Source organism: Bos mutus, chromosome 5, assembly GCF_027580195.1.
Source record: "Bos mutus isolate GX-2022 chromosome 5, NWIPB_WYAK_1.1, whole genome shotgun sequence".
Lineage (NCBI taxonomy): Eukaryota > Metazoa > Chordata > Mammalia > Artiodactyla > Bovidae > Bos > Bos mutus.
The window spans coordinates 78,681,301-78,700,730 of NC_091621.1; the positions used below are offsets into that span (position 1 = coordinate 78,681,301).

Below are 19,430 nucleotides of genomic sequence, written 5' to 3' on the forward strand. Positions count from 1 at the left end.
ACTGAAATGACATCTATATATCTGACATGAGGAAGGTGAAAGACTACAGAAAAACAGGAGAGCTTGAATAACCCTCACATTCAACCATTCCTCCATGAATAGTTAAAGCTTGCCTGAATTACAATCAGCAATGAATGTATCTTTTAGGATTATTAGATTCTTCTGTTATTTTTCCAAATTTCTATTTTCTGCTACACCACTGAGCAGCTAAAGTCTCTCTATACACAGATTGTGTCTTGCCTTACTAAACATTTCGTGTGAAAAATGGAGCTTTCCTTAGGTTCTAGTAGATTTCTTCAATCAGGTAAAGACCACCATGCCTAATAGTCCACTTAGAACAGTGCATTTGTGGAAACTTTTGACTCACATATAAACTCTATGAAATGAACCTATAATAACTATTTGCCTTCCCTTCAGTCTGCCTGTGCTTGGCACTCCACTCATATTTAACAACAATAAGAGATGGGTGGGGCTTCCCAGGTGGCACTAGTGGTAAAGAACCCACATGCCAAGGCAGGAGACTCAAGAGATGCAGGTTCCATCCCTGGTGGACTATAGTTCACAGGGTCGCAATGAGTCTGACACAACTAAAGTGACTTATCATGCACATAAGAGATAGGAACGACCAAGCTGGTCTTGCCCACAGTGCCTAAAAACTAACTGACTCAACTCCTAGTTTATTTCTTAATCTCTCAGCATTTTTCAGGCCAGGAGAGTCAAGGAGGCATCCCGTGGGAATGATCCCGCGAACATAATGGTTTCGAGGGTGTGGCTTCTGCCCCAAGGTTAGAGGAAGATCGTGTTCATCACAGCTCTTTTAAAAAAGAACCTAACAAAGCACCTTCCTTCACATCAGCCATCCTCATCCCTCAAAGACCTCACTAGAGGAGGATTGTGGCCTTTTGAGATGGCAACTTTCACGGGGAAGGAAGAATTTGGGGGTGGCGGGGGTTAACACAAAACATTTGTTGAGCAAGAAAGCTGAGGACACCAGGGGGAAATAATTAAGAGAGATTCAGGTGGTGCTAGTGGTAAAGAATCTGCCTACCAAGGCAGGAGATGCAAGAGACAAGGGTTTGATCCCTGGGTCAGGAAGATTCCCTGGAGAAGGAAATGGCAATCCACTCCAGTATTCTTGCCTGGAAGATTCCAGGGGCAGAGGAGCCTGGTGGGCTATAGAAGATGGGATTGCAAAGAACTGGACACATCTGAGCACAGCAACAACAAGATAAGAGATTTGCTATGTTGAGATCTCAAAGAGCAACTGCTCTTTCTACAAGTCCCCAGAGCTGCTATGGATGAAGAACAAGAGTACTGGGTCCTTAAGACAGAAAGGGAGCCCAGAGGTGAGCAGCAGGAACACCATCAGGTTTCAGAAACATGCTGGCCAAGTACTGGAGGCACACTGAGAAGGAAATTCACTGTGACCTGTTCCCCTAGGGAAATGATAAAGGAAGCACACAGATATGTGCCTGTTTTTTGTTGCTGTTCAGTGGCTCAGTCATGTCTGATTCTTTGGGACCCCGTGGACTGTAGCACTCCAGGTTCCTTGATCTTCACCATCTCTCAGAGTTTGCTCAAACTCATGTCCATTGAGTCGATGATGCCATCCAACCATCTCATCCTCTGTCACCCCCTTCTCCTCCTACCCTCAATCTTTCCCAGCATCAGGGTCTTTTCCAAAGAGTTGGCTCTTCATGCCTACTAAAAGCTACCAATCTTCTCTAGCTCAGGGGCATAAGAGAGGCTTTAGACAACTTGCCTGATCACTTCCTAAACACTTCCAGATCATCTGGTAGCAAAAGGTTTTCGGGCTTCTCTGGGCAACTAAGATCCTTCACTTCAAGAATGTATGGCATAAGAAATTCTCCAATTCTTTCAACCAAATAAAGTTCCCAGTTGGAACAAAATGTTCTCAGCATGTCTTGGTATAAGGGCGCTGTACTACATTTACTAATAAGGCATAGATGAATGCTATAAACTTCTAACAGAAAATGAATTCCTATCAGTATACCAAGTAGGATTGTCATACTTGGCCAAAAACGAAAAATAATACAGGAGCCCTGTTACATTTGAATTTCAGATAAACAACAAATTATCTTTTAATATCAGTATGTCCCGTGCCATAATTGAGTCAGACTTATACTTAAAAAAATTCGTCATTTATCTGAAAGTCAAATTTAACTGGGTTTCTGTATTTTTCTTGCAATCCTGGTAAACAGCTTTGTCCAGGAGCCTGTCTGGATACAGGCACCAGGCTTCCAAGAGCTAAGAAGTTATCAATAAGGAATTTGGATTGATGGGGAATAAATAACATTCATTTGACAGTGAAGGAAATAGCTCATTTTAAGGATTCTTTCTGAGAATGCTTATATATCATTAAAATTTTTTTTCCTCCTGCAACTAACAAATGCGTGCATGCTCAGCTAGTCAGTTGTGTCAGACTCTTCACGGCCCCATGGACTGTAGCCTGCTAGGCTCCTCTGTCCATGGAATTTTCCGGACAAGAATACTTGGATTGCCATTTCCTCCTTCAAGGGAGCTTCCTGATGAAGGGAGTTAACCAGAGTCTCTAGTGTCTCCTGCACTGGCAGGAGAATTCTTTACCACTAAGCCACCTGGGAAGCCCAAATAACAAGTAAATCCCTTTGAATATGTGTTTCTGTTTGGGATTCAGGGACAGCATAGAGCCTTCTGTCCGTGTTCCTCAAGTCAAGACTTAGGAACGTCCCTCACATGGAAAGAATGCCACCGTCTCGTCAGGTATGAATGAGGGGCTTCCCTCCCCTTGCAGTTCTGCTGGGGATGGATGGACCACAGGGTCTGTGAATGCTCCTGGGTTTTCAGAAGGTGAGGCAAGAAGCCATTTCCTGACTCTGTATTCCTGGTGCCAACCAGGGGCCGCGTGCCCCCGGAATATGTCCTGAGGAGCCTTCCTGGGGCTGCTGCTGTTGCGGGGAGCTAAGTATCAAGCCAAAGGAAAAGTCCTCCTTGGGAAACAGCTCAGCATCTGCAACAATTTCATTTGCAAGATTTCCTGCTGTGGCTAAATGCGGTGGCTGCTTGGTTTGTTATTTAAAAGAGTGACCCTAGTGAGACCAGAGCTCTGATGGGAGTGGGGAGGGGCTGATTTCAGATCAGGAGGAGGAGGAGCACTGAGGATGCCTAACTGAATTCCACTGATGAACTGAAAGAGTCCCTGTTAGTCAATCCCAATCCTTTCTGGATCCTAATGGAAAAACTATTCGAATACTAGTGTTCAAATACTAAGAGAGGCTAGGCATTGGATTCTAGAGCCAGGGGCAGCTGCACTGGGGAGAAGGGGAAGGAAAAGGCAACAGAGAAGCATGCGGGCTGCAGGTCCACGGACAGGGGAGATGTCCTGTCCAGGGGAGATGCCCAGCAGACAGTCAGAGACAGAAGCCTGGAAGAGTCAGGGAACAGGAGCAGAAGAGAACCTTCATGGAGGAAACAGTGGAGACGTGCTCTGGTAAGCCTGGTGAGCCCTTTACATGGAGCAGTTGGCAGATCGAAGGAAGATGGACTGTCTCTCTGCTCTGCACTGGTCTCAAGGAAAGTGTGAATAACCTGGACTGTGCCATCTTTGTTCTATTTAGGACCACTGTGCACAAGAAGGCGGAGGCGAGCGTTTGTGGTCCTCTTAACAATAAGCTGCAAGCAAGGAGGACAGAGGACTGGGGCTTCCCTGGTGGTCTGGTGGTTAGGACTCCGAGCTTTCATTGCCTAGAGCCCAGGTTTAATCTCTGGTGGGGCTACTAAGATCCCATTTTGTGGACAAAAAAAAAAAAAAAGAGCACAGAGAATAAAGGAGGCTGCCTTCCTGAGTGGCCAGAAGAGATGGCGGCAAGGTTAAGAACAATTATGGTTTCAAAGATATGGTGATTAGAGACCAGGCTTCACAGATATTTATAGTCTAACATGAAGTCAGCCAGGTGAGAGGTACTATCTTCAGATGGTAGCTTACCCAGAGGAAGTTTTTAAGATAAAAGCAGGCATTCCTGAACTGTATTTATGGACCCTAAGGTAATATCCACTTGACTTCCTTGGGTTGTTTGGCAGATGTTTTCATCTTGATATTCCTTCATTGTTAGTTTTGGTTTTTATGAACAAATATTTGGAAAAATCATCTGAATCAGATTTGAATTTAACACTAACAATGAGGAGAAAACATGAACGTACAGAACTGAACACATAGTAAGTTTTTAAAGGAAACGTCCCTTGTCTTGAAAAGAGGAGCAGAGCAGAGACGCTCCTGCGGGGCAGGGAGGTACTGGGTGATGGGAATCTCGGAGATACGTCCTGTAGTCGATCCAAGGATCTTTCTCATGCTGCATGAACAAAGCAGACAGAAGTGTCCCTGATTTCACAGAGCGTACAGGGAAGAGAGGTGATAAAGCACATAATGACGATCGTCTTTATTAGAAAGGCAGAGGATGCAGGGCAGGTGTGTAACAGAGTGATGTCAGCCCAGGGCTTGGCTTGCAGAGGAAGGGATGCCAAGACTGAATCCTGAGGGACAATGAAAAAGGGGCAGGAGAAGAGGGCACGAGCATCTGTGAACCGTCAGGCAGGGGCACCTGGGGAGCACACTTAGGCAGCAGTAGGGGCTGGAAGGGAGAGAGGGCATGGTAGGTTCAGCCTGGCAGGAAGGTGGCATTGAAGAGAGAGCTGCACGAGACAGTTTTGGAAAGCCAGGAAGGCTCACGCTGTGGAAGACTCTATAAACCATATTAAGGAGCTGCGACTTTATTACAGGAGCAATGAAAAGCTGCTGAAAGGTATTAAGCACAAGAGTGATGAAATCACATTTTCATTTTAGATCACTCTGACTGCAGAGGAGATTGAAAAGAAGCAGAACTGGGAGCCAGAAGGTGTTTAAGAGGCCCTGTAGCAATGCGAGTCAGAAGAGGTGGACTGGGATGCAGCACACGGGTCAAAGTAAGAGAAGGCTCTCCAGGGAGAATCCACAGACAAGGTCATGGTTGGCTGGGGCATCAAGGACATCTTGGACATTTTTATTGTAGGCACTGGGTAACAAGAGGTACTCTTTATAAAGGGCTTCCCGGCTCAGTGGTAAAGAATCCGCCTGCCAGTGCAGGAGACCCAAGAGATACAGGTTCAATCCCTAGGTCAGGGAGATCCCTTGGAGAAGGAAATGGCCATGGACTCCAGTAGTCTTGCCTGGGAAATCCTATGGACAGAGGAGCCTGGCAGGCTATAGTCCACGGGGTTGCAAAAAGTCAGACACAACTGAGTGACTAAATAACAACATCCCTTTATAAGAGGTGCCAATTTCTCTAGAAGAGTGTGGGGAGGGTTGATGGGAGATGAGACAGCAGTTGAGCTCTGAATATGGTGTGCTCTAGGGCCCACAGCATCCAAAGGAGAACAGATGTGGTCATAGTTAGAGGGATACACGTGGGGCTCAAGGGAGACATTGCAGCCAGAGACATCAGTTTGGGGGAACTTACAGACATCGCACTCTCAGCAATGGATGAGAAATCTAGCAGAGGGTCTAGGACAGAACCCTGAGAGGCACCAATATTTAAGAGACGTGTAAAGAAACAAGCAAGCTGGGAGGCCAGGACAGATCTGCCAGGAAGGCAGGAAGAAAACCAAGATAGTCCCTAGCAACAAGTGGGAATAATGAGGGATGACAGAGAGAGCAGGGAGTTCAAGGTGGGGGAATGTCAGGGCTGGATCCAGGTCCAGTCACAGAGAGGCTATGGAGTTCAAGTCCCTTCCAGAAGTTAAACAAGCATTAGTCGGTACACATTCAACCTCCTGTAAATACAATATACTTGAACCTCTCCAGAGTACACTTTCTAATATTTTATTTTTTAAGCTGGATGGAGGGTACCTGAGTATGAATTAAGTTTTTCTGAATACGTTTCTATATGTCTGATATAGTTCATAATAAAGGTGAAATGGATACCCAAAACACATTGTTGAGTGAAAGAAAGTACGGTTATCAAACAGTATGTTTGGTTAGAGTTTCATTTATGTAAAACTGTAGATTCATCTCCACACAGGTACACATGTATAGGGAGCTAGTTATAAAGATGGTCATTGATTATTTCATCAATGATTGTTTCTTCAGATTTAAGGTCTTTTTAACTTTTGGGGGGGCCTCTTCCATATTATTTGAATTTTTATTGGAGTATAATTGCTTTACAAAGTTGTGTTAGTTTCTGCTGTACAATGAAATGAGTCAGCTATTGGGCTTCCCAGGTGGCTCAGTGGTAAAGAATGTGCCTGCCAATGCAGAAGATGCAGGAGACGCAGGTTTCATCACTGAGTCAGGAAAATCCCCTGGAGAAGAGTCTCCCTCTTGGACCCCTCTCCACCCCGCACCATCCCACCCATCTAGGTCACCACATGTAGCAGCTTTATACAAATAAAAAAACCACAGAAGCAGATACAGAACCTGTACCTGACTGGTTTATACAAAGGCCCCTATGAGGATGTCCTGCCATCAAAGTTGGATTCTGACTATAACCTGCCAGGCTTCTCTGCCCATGGGGAGGGGTGAGGCCAGGGAAGCAGAATTCCACCCATATCTTCTCACTCAATAAACCAGAACAAGGGCAACCATAAAAATTGTTTCTACAATGGTGCTCTCACTTAATCTCAAAGGCAGAGAGAGGAGAAGCAAAAAAAAAAAAAAAAGTTTAATTAAAAAAATTTTTTAAGTAATAATAATAAAAACAATAAATGTTCAATGAGCCAAAAAGAAAAAGACATTACCATACATGTAATATCTATTTATGTCATATTTGTAATGTCATATCTGTAAATACAAACTATTAATAACTAATTCCTGGTGGTGAGCACACTGTTATTTGTTGCAAAATTCTTTGTATTTACTAATTTTTTAACCTTTTTCAATAAAATCAAGAGTATTTATTAAAATACAAAAATAAGCCAAGGGACAAACCCTTTTCATGTGCCTACAGACTCAGCTACCTTATTCCCTGTTCCTTCTCAGTACAGCATCATCCCGAAGGTAAGGAGCCAGTCCTCTCTCACATCTATGCCTGTCTCGTCTTTTCCAGTGATCAGGTGTATAGCCATCGGACAGATCTGTGTTCAACTTCAAACTGAACCTCTTAGTTTCAGCATGACCTTAGACAGCTTACACCTACAAGCCCATTCTCTTATATCGTAAAATGCAAGCAATTTTCAAAAGCTGCCTCGTAGAGTTGTTGCCTTGAGGGTTAAATGAGGTTGAACACACAAAACTCTTAAGAGGAAGACCAGACATGTGGGAAGTGATCAAGAAGGAGGGGAGCTGTTCTGTATTTCTTAAAACAAGAACACCACACAGTGAGCTCTGAATCTGGGTTGCCCCCACCATCACTGGCCCGCCCAGTGGCCAACCTTCAACCTCAGACACTGCGAACCGCTCGTCCCGGTATGTGAACCTCCGACCCAGTCTTGGAAACTCCCCTCCAACATCCACCATCGGTGCGCCCTCTGCCACACACTCACCTGTTCAGCATATTGGACTGGTAGATCCTCTTCTCATGGGTATTGTAGCAGCTGCTCTTGGGCTCGGGGATGAAGCTGTGCTCGGACAGCATGTCGGAGGCCGCGGTGGTGATGATGGCGATCCCGTCCCTCACTCTGGCAGGGAGGCCGTAGTCCCACTCATCGTAGGACACAGAGACCAGGCCGGTGGGGAACTCCGAGGGCACTGTGTCCGTGTCCCCCGCCACCAGACTAGGCACAATCCAAGTGTAGCCGTAGCCGGTCAGCCCTACTGAGTTAGCCACTTCGAAGATGTAGGTGGCCTCTTCCTTAGTACAGTAAAGAAGAATGATGGGGCTCTGAAGTTTCTTGAGCTGGTTCTGGATCTTAGAATCCCCATCGTCCAAGGACATGTCCAGCAGAAGGACCTCCTCCAGCTCCCAGCCCACGAAGCTGTTCTCAATGGTGCTGCGTATCTTGTTGACAAAGTCCTGGTAGCCAGGGAAGTAGGTGGTGACGATAGAGAAGATGTACCAGTCATACTCCTCCATGATGTTGAGCATCACGGAAGCCTGCTGTTCAATTGATGGGCCGAACTGGAAGAACATGGAGGATTCATCCTAGAGCAGGAAACATAAAGAAAGAAAAAGAAAGAGAAAAGTCAAAACAAAGATGAGGAGGGAGAGCCTGAACCAGCTGGACGCAGAGGTTTGTTTGTGTCAATTACTCTTTCCACGTTAATGCCTTTAAAGAGGGATATGTTTGAATTGCAAACATTGGTAATACTCTCCTTCTTAAAACCTTCCCCTGGAGAAAACCAACCTGGATCTATGCTCTCTTTGAAGTTCTCGAGGCTACTGCAGAGCCCCAGACAGCCTCTCAAAATCAAATATGTTAGTATTTCTAGAGCAAAATGTAGGAAGAGCCACAAAAAGCAGGATAAAGACTAAAATGGCCTCATGTCAGTTGAGGTCAGGGTTTGCTGTCAAATGAGTTATATAAACACAAACTTGCTCTTTCCAGTTTTTGAGACTTTTGGATTCATCAGTTGTGGGTGTGTTTCATTCAATCCAGGGAATAATCCAAAACGCCCTCAATCTGCCCTTAAATCTGCCTCAAGTAGGGAGGGGGCAGGTGAGTGGTCCAGCAGGTGAGTGGCACTCAGGTATGGTGAGCTGGGAAGTGCACTGTAGCACAAGATTTGATCAGTGCATTGTCTATAAAGACATAACCGTTAAATGAATAGCACATGGAGTTTTCTCTCTGTCTTCTACTCTGGTAATGAGGCATATAGGTTAGAATGAGGCACAGATAGTCTATGTAAGCTACAAGTTACAATGACTTGTCTTCAAGATCATCTGTGATTAAGCCTGTATTCGAGAACAGCATGTAGAGAATAGCTCTTTTTCTTTCCTCTATAATGCCAGGGGTCTCCATCTGACCTGTGTATTACACACAACCCTCTGTCAATGTTAAGCATCTTATGTTTTCTCCCACTTTGTGAGGGGAAAATCCTTTTACATTTCTCCCATTTGAAGCTGTATCCCACCTGCCATTTGGACATGTCAGGCCCTGCATTTTATCTCCATCTTACAGCTAGAAGAATCTGAAACCACAAAATGAAGACCCTCTCAGCCTCATCCTTCTGTTTCAGTCTATTTTCGCCTGAGTTCCTCCTGGGTAATGGCATCTCTTTTCTTGTTCAGTGGCCCCTGTCTCCTATCTGATGGTTTATCTCCATTTTATAACTATCCAAGCTAACAAAATTGTGTCTTTAATTCAAAGGGGGCAGTGCTTTTTTATCCCCGAAACCAGAGCTTTGAAGCATGGTTACAAGAGATCAGGCTTTTAAACAAAATGATGCAGTGATTTCTTAGTCCAGAAACATATTGTTGTACAGCTGAGAAATTGCTGAGTATTTTTTGGGCCCTCGCTATTGAAAAAAAAAAAAAAAGCGGGCTGGGAGATATCCAGCTGGTATCCAAAGACCCTGATTCGGCAGCAAGAGCTGCCAGCTCAAGGCTCTGCCAGGGCTGTGTGTGCATCACGTGCCTTGAACTCTTGACATTTTCTTACAAGTGATCCAAGTGAAACAGGAGCTGCTCAGTCATTTGGGGTTAATTCCTTCTGCTATGGGTAAAATGGTGCTTATAATGGATCCCTCCCCTGGCTTAAACATACAGTCTAAGAGAAGCCTCTTAGGACCATGGAACTCAGGGATATAGAGAGGGTGGGGCACCAAGAATGCATGGGGAGGGAATGGAAATTATTTCAGAATAAAAGAAAGTCCAGGGCCAGATGGCTTCCCAGGTGAATTCTACCAAAAGTTTAGAGAACAGCTAACACCTATTCTGCTCAAACTCTTCCAGAAAATTTCAGAGGAAGGAAAACTCTCAAACTCATTCTACAAGGCCACCATCACCCTGATACCAAAACCAAAGATGCCAAACACATACAAAAAAATTACAGGCCAATTTCACCAATATATATAGATGCAAAAATCTTCAACAAAATTTCAGCAAACAGAATCCAACAACACATTAAAAAGCATCATCATCAAGTGGGCTTTATCCCAGGGATGCAAGGATTCTTTGATATATGCAAATCAATTAATGTGATACACAAAATTAACAAATTGAAAAATAAAAACTACATGATTATCTGAATAGATGCAGAGAAAACTTTGGACAAAAATAAACACTCATTTATGATTAAAAAAAAAAACTCTCCAGAAAGTAGGCATTGAAGGAATCTACCTCAACATAATAAAGGCCATACATGACAAACCCACGACAAACATTATTCTCAGTGGTGAAAAACTGAAGGCGTCTCCTCTAAGATCAAGAGCAAGACAAGGGTGCTCATTCTCTTCTCTATTTTTCAACCTAGTTTTGGCAGTCCTAGCCACAGCAATCAGAGAAGAAAAAGAAATAAAAAGAATCCAGATTGGAAAAGAAGAAGTAAAACTCTCACTGTTTGCAAATGACTGATACTACATATAGAAAACCCTAAAGATGCCACCAGAAAATTACTGGAGCTAAGGGTAAAATGGTGTTTATAATGGCTCCCTCCCTTGGCTTAAACATACAGTCAAAGAGGAACCTCTAAGGACTATAGCAAAGTTGCAAGATATAAAATTAATACTCAGAAATCCCCTGCATTCCTACACAGAACAGAATAGTGATTTTCAATTTTTTTTAAAAATGCGGCCAGCCCCTGCTCCTCGTCTTCTACTTCAACGCCAAGTATGGACTGCTCTTCGGGTGACACTGGCCTTGTTCTTAGGTTACAATATAGAGTGGGAATCCAAGGCAGCAAAGCTTATTTATGACAAGACTTGTCAGGGGCCCACAGAGAGCTACAGTAACAGGAAAGGAAGGCCTGTGACAGAACAACTTACCCAGAATGGTTGTGATCACCTTAAAGTGACAGCCATTTGTTTTCCTTGTTACTTTCAGCTAAACTGGGGAGTTTGGGAGATTCTCAAATGAGATGTATTATCACTTGAGTTTTCACCAGCCCAGTGGACATGACAAAGGGACAGATGCATCCAAATATACCTTAAAATGCACGGGCGTAGGATGAGATGGGTAAAACTACTGCCCATTCTATGTTAAACAAACATATCTTATCCCAAGGAGGTTCTTGAACACCCACAAAGCTCCAGCCACAGTGAAGCCACAGCTGATTCCAAAACACAGCTAGAGATAGCCTTGAAGGAAAACCCATGGGCATCCATAGTAAATGAGCCCACACTAATGAGACTGAATTTAAAAGAAAGCCAATCTACTGTATACCAACCTGACCCTCTCCTTTTTAGTCTTCTCTTAAAACTCCCTCACAAAAATAAATGAGCTCTTAAAGAAACTGCCAGCTATTATGTGAAGAAAGCCAATAAATAGTGAAAGTAAAAAAAGGAAAATTAATATGGTTTCAAGTTACCTCCACCACATGCTCATCTTACCTACTAATTCTATTGTTTTCCACAATCATCCTTTTCTGACTTCCTCCACTCCTGTCAATGCCCAGTTCAACCATCTTATCTTGCCAATCCTTCATTAAATAAGGAGGCCTTACAAGGCAATTTTATCTGGGGCACCAAGAGGAGGTTAATGAAACCAAATGGGAATCAAGAGACAAAGTTATAGCTTGGGCAAATGTTTCCTGGTATAATGATTGGTCCAGCGTTATTAATTTAGTTGACACATCAATCTGGTATATAGCAGTCGGGAATGGAACAGCTCTTTTTCAACAAAGCTTTGGGCTAACTATAAGTTGTAAGCAGTGACAGCCTTTGCAAATTATGGTCACAGCCACAAATCAAAGAGCAATCTTGATGTGTGCATGGAGTGGAAAGGACTGTGGCCATGCATCCATCTTGGCAGGCTCCCAGCATGCATTGTGATCACCACAAGAAGTAGCATCTTCTAGGATGAAGGACAGGGATATAACTCAGCTCACTATGCTTCCCCACTAACATTTTTATCTCCTGGTGTCATTACAAAATGTTATGTGCACAGGTCCTTGGAGCAGTCTCCTCAGATTCCCAGTCAAATTTATTATATGAATGTACTTCTTCAACTTGCCTCCAGAGCACCTTTAAAGCAGCCCAAGATAAAGGGTTACCATGACTGATAGGTGCAGCCAGCACAGGGAAGCTATGATGGGACATTAGAGCCTGTCAGTCTGGAACTGTTATGGTGAACCCCATCATGTCGGTGTTCATGATGTTTATTTGATAAGAAGAAGAAACAAAAACAGGTACTATTCCCATTCTACAAACTGCCTCAGAAAATTGCTGCCTAGAAAATTAGCAGTACATGAGATTCTTCTTCTATATCACCGAGATCCCTTACAGATCTGCTTCAGACATAAAGGATATACTAATGGGGTTCAGCTGCCAGTTCATCTTGGGGACTGAATCAGCTGAAGAGAACCCCCTCACCCAGAGTGAATAGAGCGCACGGAGTGACCAGTGGTCATGGAGTCTAAAGACCTAGTCCTCCTGCCTTAATTCTGGGCAACTCTGAAGGATGTGTCTGTCTTCAGAACTTCCCACAAGGTTCCATTAATACTGCATCAAAGGACTTCCTCGGTGGTCCAGTGATTAAGAGTCTGCCTGCCAATGCAGGGGACACAGGGTCCACTCCTGGTCCAGGAAGATCCCATATGCTGCAGGGCAGCTAAGCCAGTGCAGCACAATTACTGAACTCAGCAAGCCCTGGAGCCCACGCTCTGCCGCAAGAGAAGTCACCACAATGAGAAGCCGGCACATCGCAACTAGAGTATAGCCCTTGTTCGCAGTAACTAGAGAAAGCCTGCGCACATCAGCAAAGACCCAGCACAGTCAGAAATAAATAAAGAAAATACTGTCTCACACTGTATTTCTCCCTCTGTCTACTCCTGCCCTTCCATTCAGGGCGTGTAGGACTGGAGAGCATTCCCTCCTAAACCTCCTATGCACCAACTTCATCTCAGATCACCTCAGGGAACCAAACTGGAGACTTTATCCATTTCCCTTTTCTGATGTGGAAAAGAGACAACTTGAAAGTGAACATGGTATCTGTTTTCAAATATAAAAATGATTTATATGGTATAAAAATAAGTCTCTGCCCATTGGCTCCAGAGGAGAAAACTGGGACCAGTGAGCAGAAGTAGTAAAAGGCAACATTGGGCTCAATGGAGAAAGTACATTTGCAACAATTATAGCTGTTTAAAATGAAATGGGCCTCGTAAGGTAAGGAGCTTGCTGTCGTTATGAACATTCAAAAAGGAGTTGGATTATTAACAGATAAGGGATTCTCCCCAGCACTCCATGTGGAAAATGCCATGCTCATCTCTCAGGCCTATTTCAAAAGTCAGCTTTTTTTATGCTTGTTGTCTTTTCTGACTTTCCCAGGTCAAGATAATTCTCTCTGCTCTGTGCTTTCACAATATTTTATACATGCCCCATCACCATATTTATTTATTGAACACATTTTAATCAAGTATAATTGATGTACAATATGATATAAATTATAGGTGTGCAATACAGTGACTAACAACTTTATTTTTTTAATTTTATTTTATTTTTAAACTTTACAATATTGTATTAGTTTTGCCAAATATCAAAATGAATCCACCACAGGTATACCTGTGTTCCCCACCCTGAACCCTCCTCCTTCCTCCCTCCCCATACCCTCCCTCTGGGTCGTCCCAGTACACCAGCCCCAAGCATCCAGTATTGTGCATCGAACCTGGACTGGTGACTGGTTTCATACATGATATTATACATGTTTCAATGCCATTCTCCCAAATCTCCCCACCCTCTCCCTCTCCCACAGAGTCCATATACTCCATCTATAGTTATTATAAAATACTGGCTATATTCCCCATGTTGTACAATTTTTCCTGCTGGCTTATTTTATACCTCATAGTTTGTAGCCGTTACTCCCCTACCTCTATATTGCCCCTCCTTACTTGCCTCTGTGGTAATCACTACTTTCTTCTCTGTATCTGTGAGTCTTTCTTTTTTGTTGTTATATTCACTAGCTTGCTGTATTTTTTTTTAGATTCCACATTTAAGTCATATTATTCAATATTTATCTTTCTTTGTCTAACATCTCATTTAACATAATACTCTTCAAGTCTATTCCTGTTGCTGCAAATGGCAAATTTTCATTCATTTTTATGGCTGAATTGTATTCCATTGTGTGTGTGTGTGTGTGTGTGTGTACACATACACTCACAGACCACATCTTATTTATCTATTCATCTGCTGATGGACACTTAGGTTGCTTCTATATCTTAGCAAGTGTACATGAGGCCACCATGAACACTGGGATACATGTGTCTTTTTAATCAGTGTTTTGCGTTTTTTCAAATATATACCCAGGAGTAGAACTGCTGGGTCTTCAGTTCAGTTCAATTGAGTTGCTCAGTCGTGTCCGACTCTTTGCGACCCCATGAATCGCAGCATGCCAGGCCTCCCTGTCCATCACCAACTCCTGGAGTTCACTCAGACTTACGTCCATTGAGTCGGTGATGCCATCCAGCCATCTCATCCTCTGTTGTCCCCTTCTCTTCTTGCCCCCAATCCCTCCCAGCATCAGGGTCTTTTCCAATGAGTCAACTCTTCGCATGAGGTGGAATTTCAGCTTTAGCATCATTCCTTCCAAAGAAATCCCAGGGCTGATCTCCTTCAGAAGGGACTGGTTGGATCTCCTTGCAGCCCAAGGGACTCTCAAGAGTCTTCTCCAACACCACAGTTCAAAAGCATCAATTCTTTGGCGCTCAGCTTTCTTCACAGTCCAACTCTCACGTCCATACATAACCACTGGAAAAACTATAGCCTTGACTAGATGGACCTTTGTTGGCAAATAATGTCTCTGCTTTTGAATATGGTGTATAGGTTGGTCATAACTTTTCTGCCAAGGAGTAAGCGTCTTTTAATTTCATGGCTGCAGTCAGAGTTCTTTTTGCCTTTTGGTACTGTTCATGGTGTTCTTGAGACAAGCTTACTAGAGTGGTTTGCCATTCCTTCCTCCAGAGTTGTGGTTTTTCAAGTAGTCATGTGTAGATGTGAGAGTTGGATCATAAAGAAGGCTGAGTGCCAAAGAATTGATGCTTTCGAACTGTGGTGTTGAAGAAGACTCTTGAGAGTCCCTTGGACTGCAAGGAGATCAACGAGTCATTCTTAAAGGAAATCAACCCTGAATAGTCATTGGAAGGACTGGTGCTGAAGCAGAAGCTCCAATACTTTTGTCTACGTAATATGAAGAGCCGACTCATTGGAAAAGACTGTGATGCTGAGAAAGACTGAAGGAAAAAGGAGAAGAGAGCAGCAGAGGATGAGATGATTAGATAGCATCACCAACTCAATGGACATGAGTCTGAGCAAACTCCAAGAGACAGTGAAGGACAGAGAAGCCTGGCGTGCTGAAGTCCATCGAGTGGCAAAGAGTCAGACATGGCTTAGGGACTGAAGAAGAACAACAACAATGGTAGTTCTATTTTTATTTTTTTAAGGGACCTCCATACTATTTTCCATAGTGATTGCACCAATTTACATTCCCACCAACAGTGTTTGAGGATTCCCTTTTCTCATGGGAAGCATATTTGTGCACTTCGTCCCATTAAAAAATGTGCATTTCTCAAGAGCAGGAATTGCACCTTATTCATCTCTGAATCTCCAGAGATTGTGAGATGAATTTCCAGGCACGTGAAAAAAATTTAAATGTTTGTTGTATTAATATTACAAAGTACATTCCTTTGTTGGGTGGGAGATGAACTGAAATGACCTTGATGGTCTCAACTGGTTCCAAATTTCTATGCTGATGGCACATGTCTGCAGTTATGCCTGAATGGTTGTGCACTTGTACAAAAAGTGAAGGGGATCCACCTTGGAGCCAGGCCGAGAGGCAGGAAGTGTACCAGTCATTTCTTCATTCTTCTCTACAGCAAATTCCATGAAGCATCATCTGCACTTCTTCCAACTCCTCTTCTACCATTCTTTCTTGTACTAATTCCAATCACACTTCCAACCCCACTCCTCCTTCCCAAAAGATCATCTTGTGAAACGCAGTGGTGACATTTGAGTTGCCAACTCTAATGTCCATCTGCAGCCTTTGACTTGGGTCATCACAGGCTCCTAAATATGCTTTCGTCCCTTGGTTTCCAGGGCTTCGTATTCACTTGACTTTCCTCCTAACTTACTGGTAGCTGTTCTTCCATTTCCTTTGCTGGTCCCTCCTCTTCCTTCTGATCCTTTGAAGCGGGCATGCCCCAGAGTCAATCTTTGATCCTCGTTTTGTTCCCCTTCTCAGAGATCTCACTCAGTTTCCTGATTTAAATCCCAATTCGTTGCCGATTGCTCTCACACTTCTTTCTCCAAAACTTCAGACTGATACATCAAACTGCCTATTCTACATCCCCATTTGGACATCTCTGAACCACCTCCAACATTTCCAAAATGGAAATGTTTCCAATTTCACTTCAAGGCAATTCTCTCCTCCCACTGCCAACCCCGCTCTTTCTTTGGACTTCTACATCCAATCAGCCAGGACACCTTGACTGCCTTACCTTCAAAAGGCTGTCCATACAGAGCCTTTTACCACCCACGTTGTTTGAGCCACCCTAATCCTTCACCTGTCATTGAAAGGCCTGCTAACTGGTCTTCCTGCCTCTGCTCCAGTCTCATGTACAACAAAGAAGCAAGATGATTCTTTGAAAGCTTAAATCATAAGATGTTATCTTCTGTCCCAAACCCTCAATGACTTCACAACTCACTAAAAGGAAAAAGCTGACACCCATGATTGGAACCCCACTGGCCCTCAGATCCCACCTTCTCCAACTCTACCTCTCACTCTCCTCCAAGCATGCTGAATTAAATACACTAATTCCCACCCCAGACCTTTATTCAAGCTATAGCCTCTGCCTGAAACACTTCATCCAGCTTCCCAGGTACCCACAGGGCTAACACACACACCTGGTACAAGTCTTCACTAAAACCTCACCTTCTCAACAAAGCTCAATCCTGAGCCTGCGATACGATACAATAGTCACCCTCTCCCATCAAACGCAGGCCTGAGCCCTCTTATCCTGCCATCATATGAAACCCACTTTTAATTATGAATCCACTTTTGATTTTTGCCTCAGCATTCATCACCATCAAATATAATACAATGTATTTATCATGAATGTTTGCCTCTTCCCAACTAGAATGTAAATACCACAAAGGCCGGCATCAATTTATTTGTTTATTGCTGTAACTCAGCACCTCGAATGGCCCTGGCCCAAAGTGGACTCTCAGTAAACAGCTGTTGAATCTTAAAAAGTAGTAATTTGCCATTGTTTGTGTTTGTATGTGTTCACATTTTTCTGTGGGGTGTGGGGTTCATGTATCTTTTCTAGTTAGTGTGTTCACGTTCTTCAGATAAATATCCAGAAGTAGAACTGCTGAATCATACGGTAGATCTATGTTCAACTTTTTGAGGACCCCCATACTGTTCTCCATAGTGGCTGTACCAGTTTACATTCCCACCAATAGTACCCGAAGGCTCCCTTTTCTCCACATCCTCACCAACACTTGTCATTTCTTGTCTTTTTAATAATAGTCATTCTAAAAGGTATGGGCTCCTGTTTTACTATAGTTTTGATTTGCATTTCCCTGAAGATTTGTGATGCTGAGCATCTTTTCATGTGCCTGTTGGCCATCTGCATGTTCAGGAAAAACATCTATCCAAGCCCATTTTTTAATCATATTGTTTGCTTTTTTGCTATTGAGCTTTATGAGTTCTTTATGTATTTTATATATTAAAATCTTATCAGATATATGATTTACAAATATTTCTCCCATTCAGTAGGTAGGCCTTTCATTTTGTTGATGGTTTCCTTTGCTGTGCAGAAGATTTTTAGTTTGATGTAGTACCACTTGTTTATTTTTGCTTCTGTATTACTCAGCCATAAAAAAGAATGGAATCTTGCCATTTGTGACAACATGGTAGGACCTTGAGGGCATTATGCTAAGTGAAATAAATCAGGCAGAGAAAGACAAATACCATGTGATTTCACTTATATGTGGATTCTTTAAAAAAAAAAAAAAAGCAAACAAATCAAATGAAAACAAAACAAAAAAACAAAGCCAAGCTCACAGATACAGAGAACAGACTGGAGGTTGCCAGAGGCAATGGATGGGGAGTAGGTGAAATGGGTGAAGGAAGTCAATGGTACAAAGTTCCAGTTATAAAATAAATACGTCACTGGGATGTAATGTACCACATGATGACTATAGTTAATAATACTGTACTGCATATTTGAAAAACTGCTAAAACCTTAAAAGTTCTCATCACAAGAAAAAAAAGTTTTATAACATGTTTGGTGATGAATGGTAACAATACTTGCTGTGATCATTTCACACGGTTTACAAATACGGAATCATTATATTGCATGCTCAAAATAAATATAATATTACATATCAATTACACCTCAATTACAAAAGTGGCAATTGATGTTGCATCCAGATAATTCTCATGCATGCATGCTAAGTCACTTTAGTTGTGTCTGACTCTTTGCAACCCCATGGGCTATAGCCCTCCAGACTCCTCTGTTCATGGGATTTCCCAGGCAAGAATACCGGAGTGGGTTGTCATGCCCTCCTCCAGGGTATCTTCCCAGCCCAGAGATCAAACCCACATTTCATATGTTTCCTGTATTAGCAGGTAGGTTCTTTAACCACTAGCACTACCTGGGAAGCCATAGATAATTTTCAAATCTAGTTTATTTTTGTTGGCTATTGAACTGATAACATTTTCCAGCATTTTATTTATTTTTTAATTGAAGAATAATTGCTTTATAGAATTTTGTTGGTTTCTGCCAAACATGAATCAGCCGTGGATATACATATATCCCCTGAAGTCCCTCATGCTACACAAATCTTAGCAATGTATAACATCCTAGGGATTACAAGCCTGCTAGGCCATTAAAGCAATTTCAGATTAAATAAATCTGACCTTTCTCCTCCTTCTGTTTGCCTTCTAAATTCAGTTCTTAAGAAGGATCTGTGTTTGAAAAAAGGCTAGAATCTCTAGGCTTTTGCTGAAAACCTCCACTACCCATCAGATTTAGAAGGCAAATGCAGAAATGACGGGCTAAGAGGTCAGGTTCCTCCAAGCTGGGCCAGTCCTGGGTATTTCTTCTCTACTTTTTCCATACCGAGCACAAAGTAGAAGCAGAATATGGGGACAAAAATCTCTCCTCTCCCAACACAAGGGGAGGATTTTTCTCTACCCCTCCAACTCCAAGAGATCCCCTTTTTGGTGACTATAAACTCTGATATCAACCATCATTTTTTTTCAGGTGACTAAGGCTGGTGTAGCTATTTAGAGTGGGTTTGGTTAGTGTCAATTCTGTGAGCCCTGCAAGAAAGAAGAAAACACCCGATGTTCTTGCCATTAATCAGA

The 19,430-nt window shown here is 42.9% G+C and overlaps 1 protein-coding gene across 1 annotated transcript in view; it reads right to left on the minus strand.

Moving 5' to 3' along the window:
* The window catches only part of GRIN2B (glutamate ionotropic receptor NMDA type subunit 2B), a 343,677-nt gene that overhangs the window by 213,486 nt on the left and 110,761 nt on the right, over positions 1 to 19,430 (minus strand). Inside the window, exon 2 of the mRNA XM_014476463.2 lies at positions 7,513 to 8,111. Coding sequence (XP_014331949.2) covers positions 7,513 to 8,111 — 599 coding nt within the window. The remainder of the gene's footprint in view (positions 1 to 7,512; positions 8,112 to 19,430) is intronic.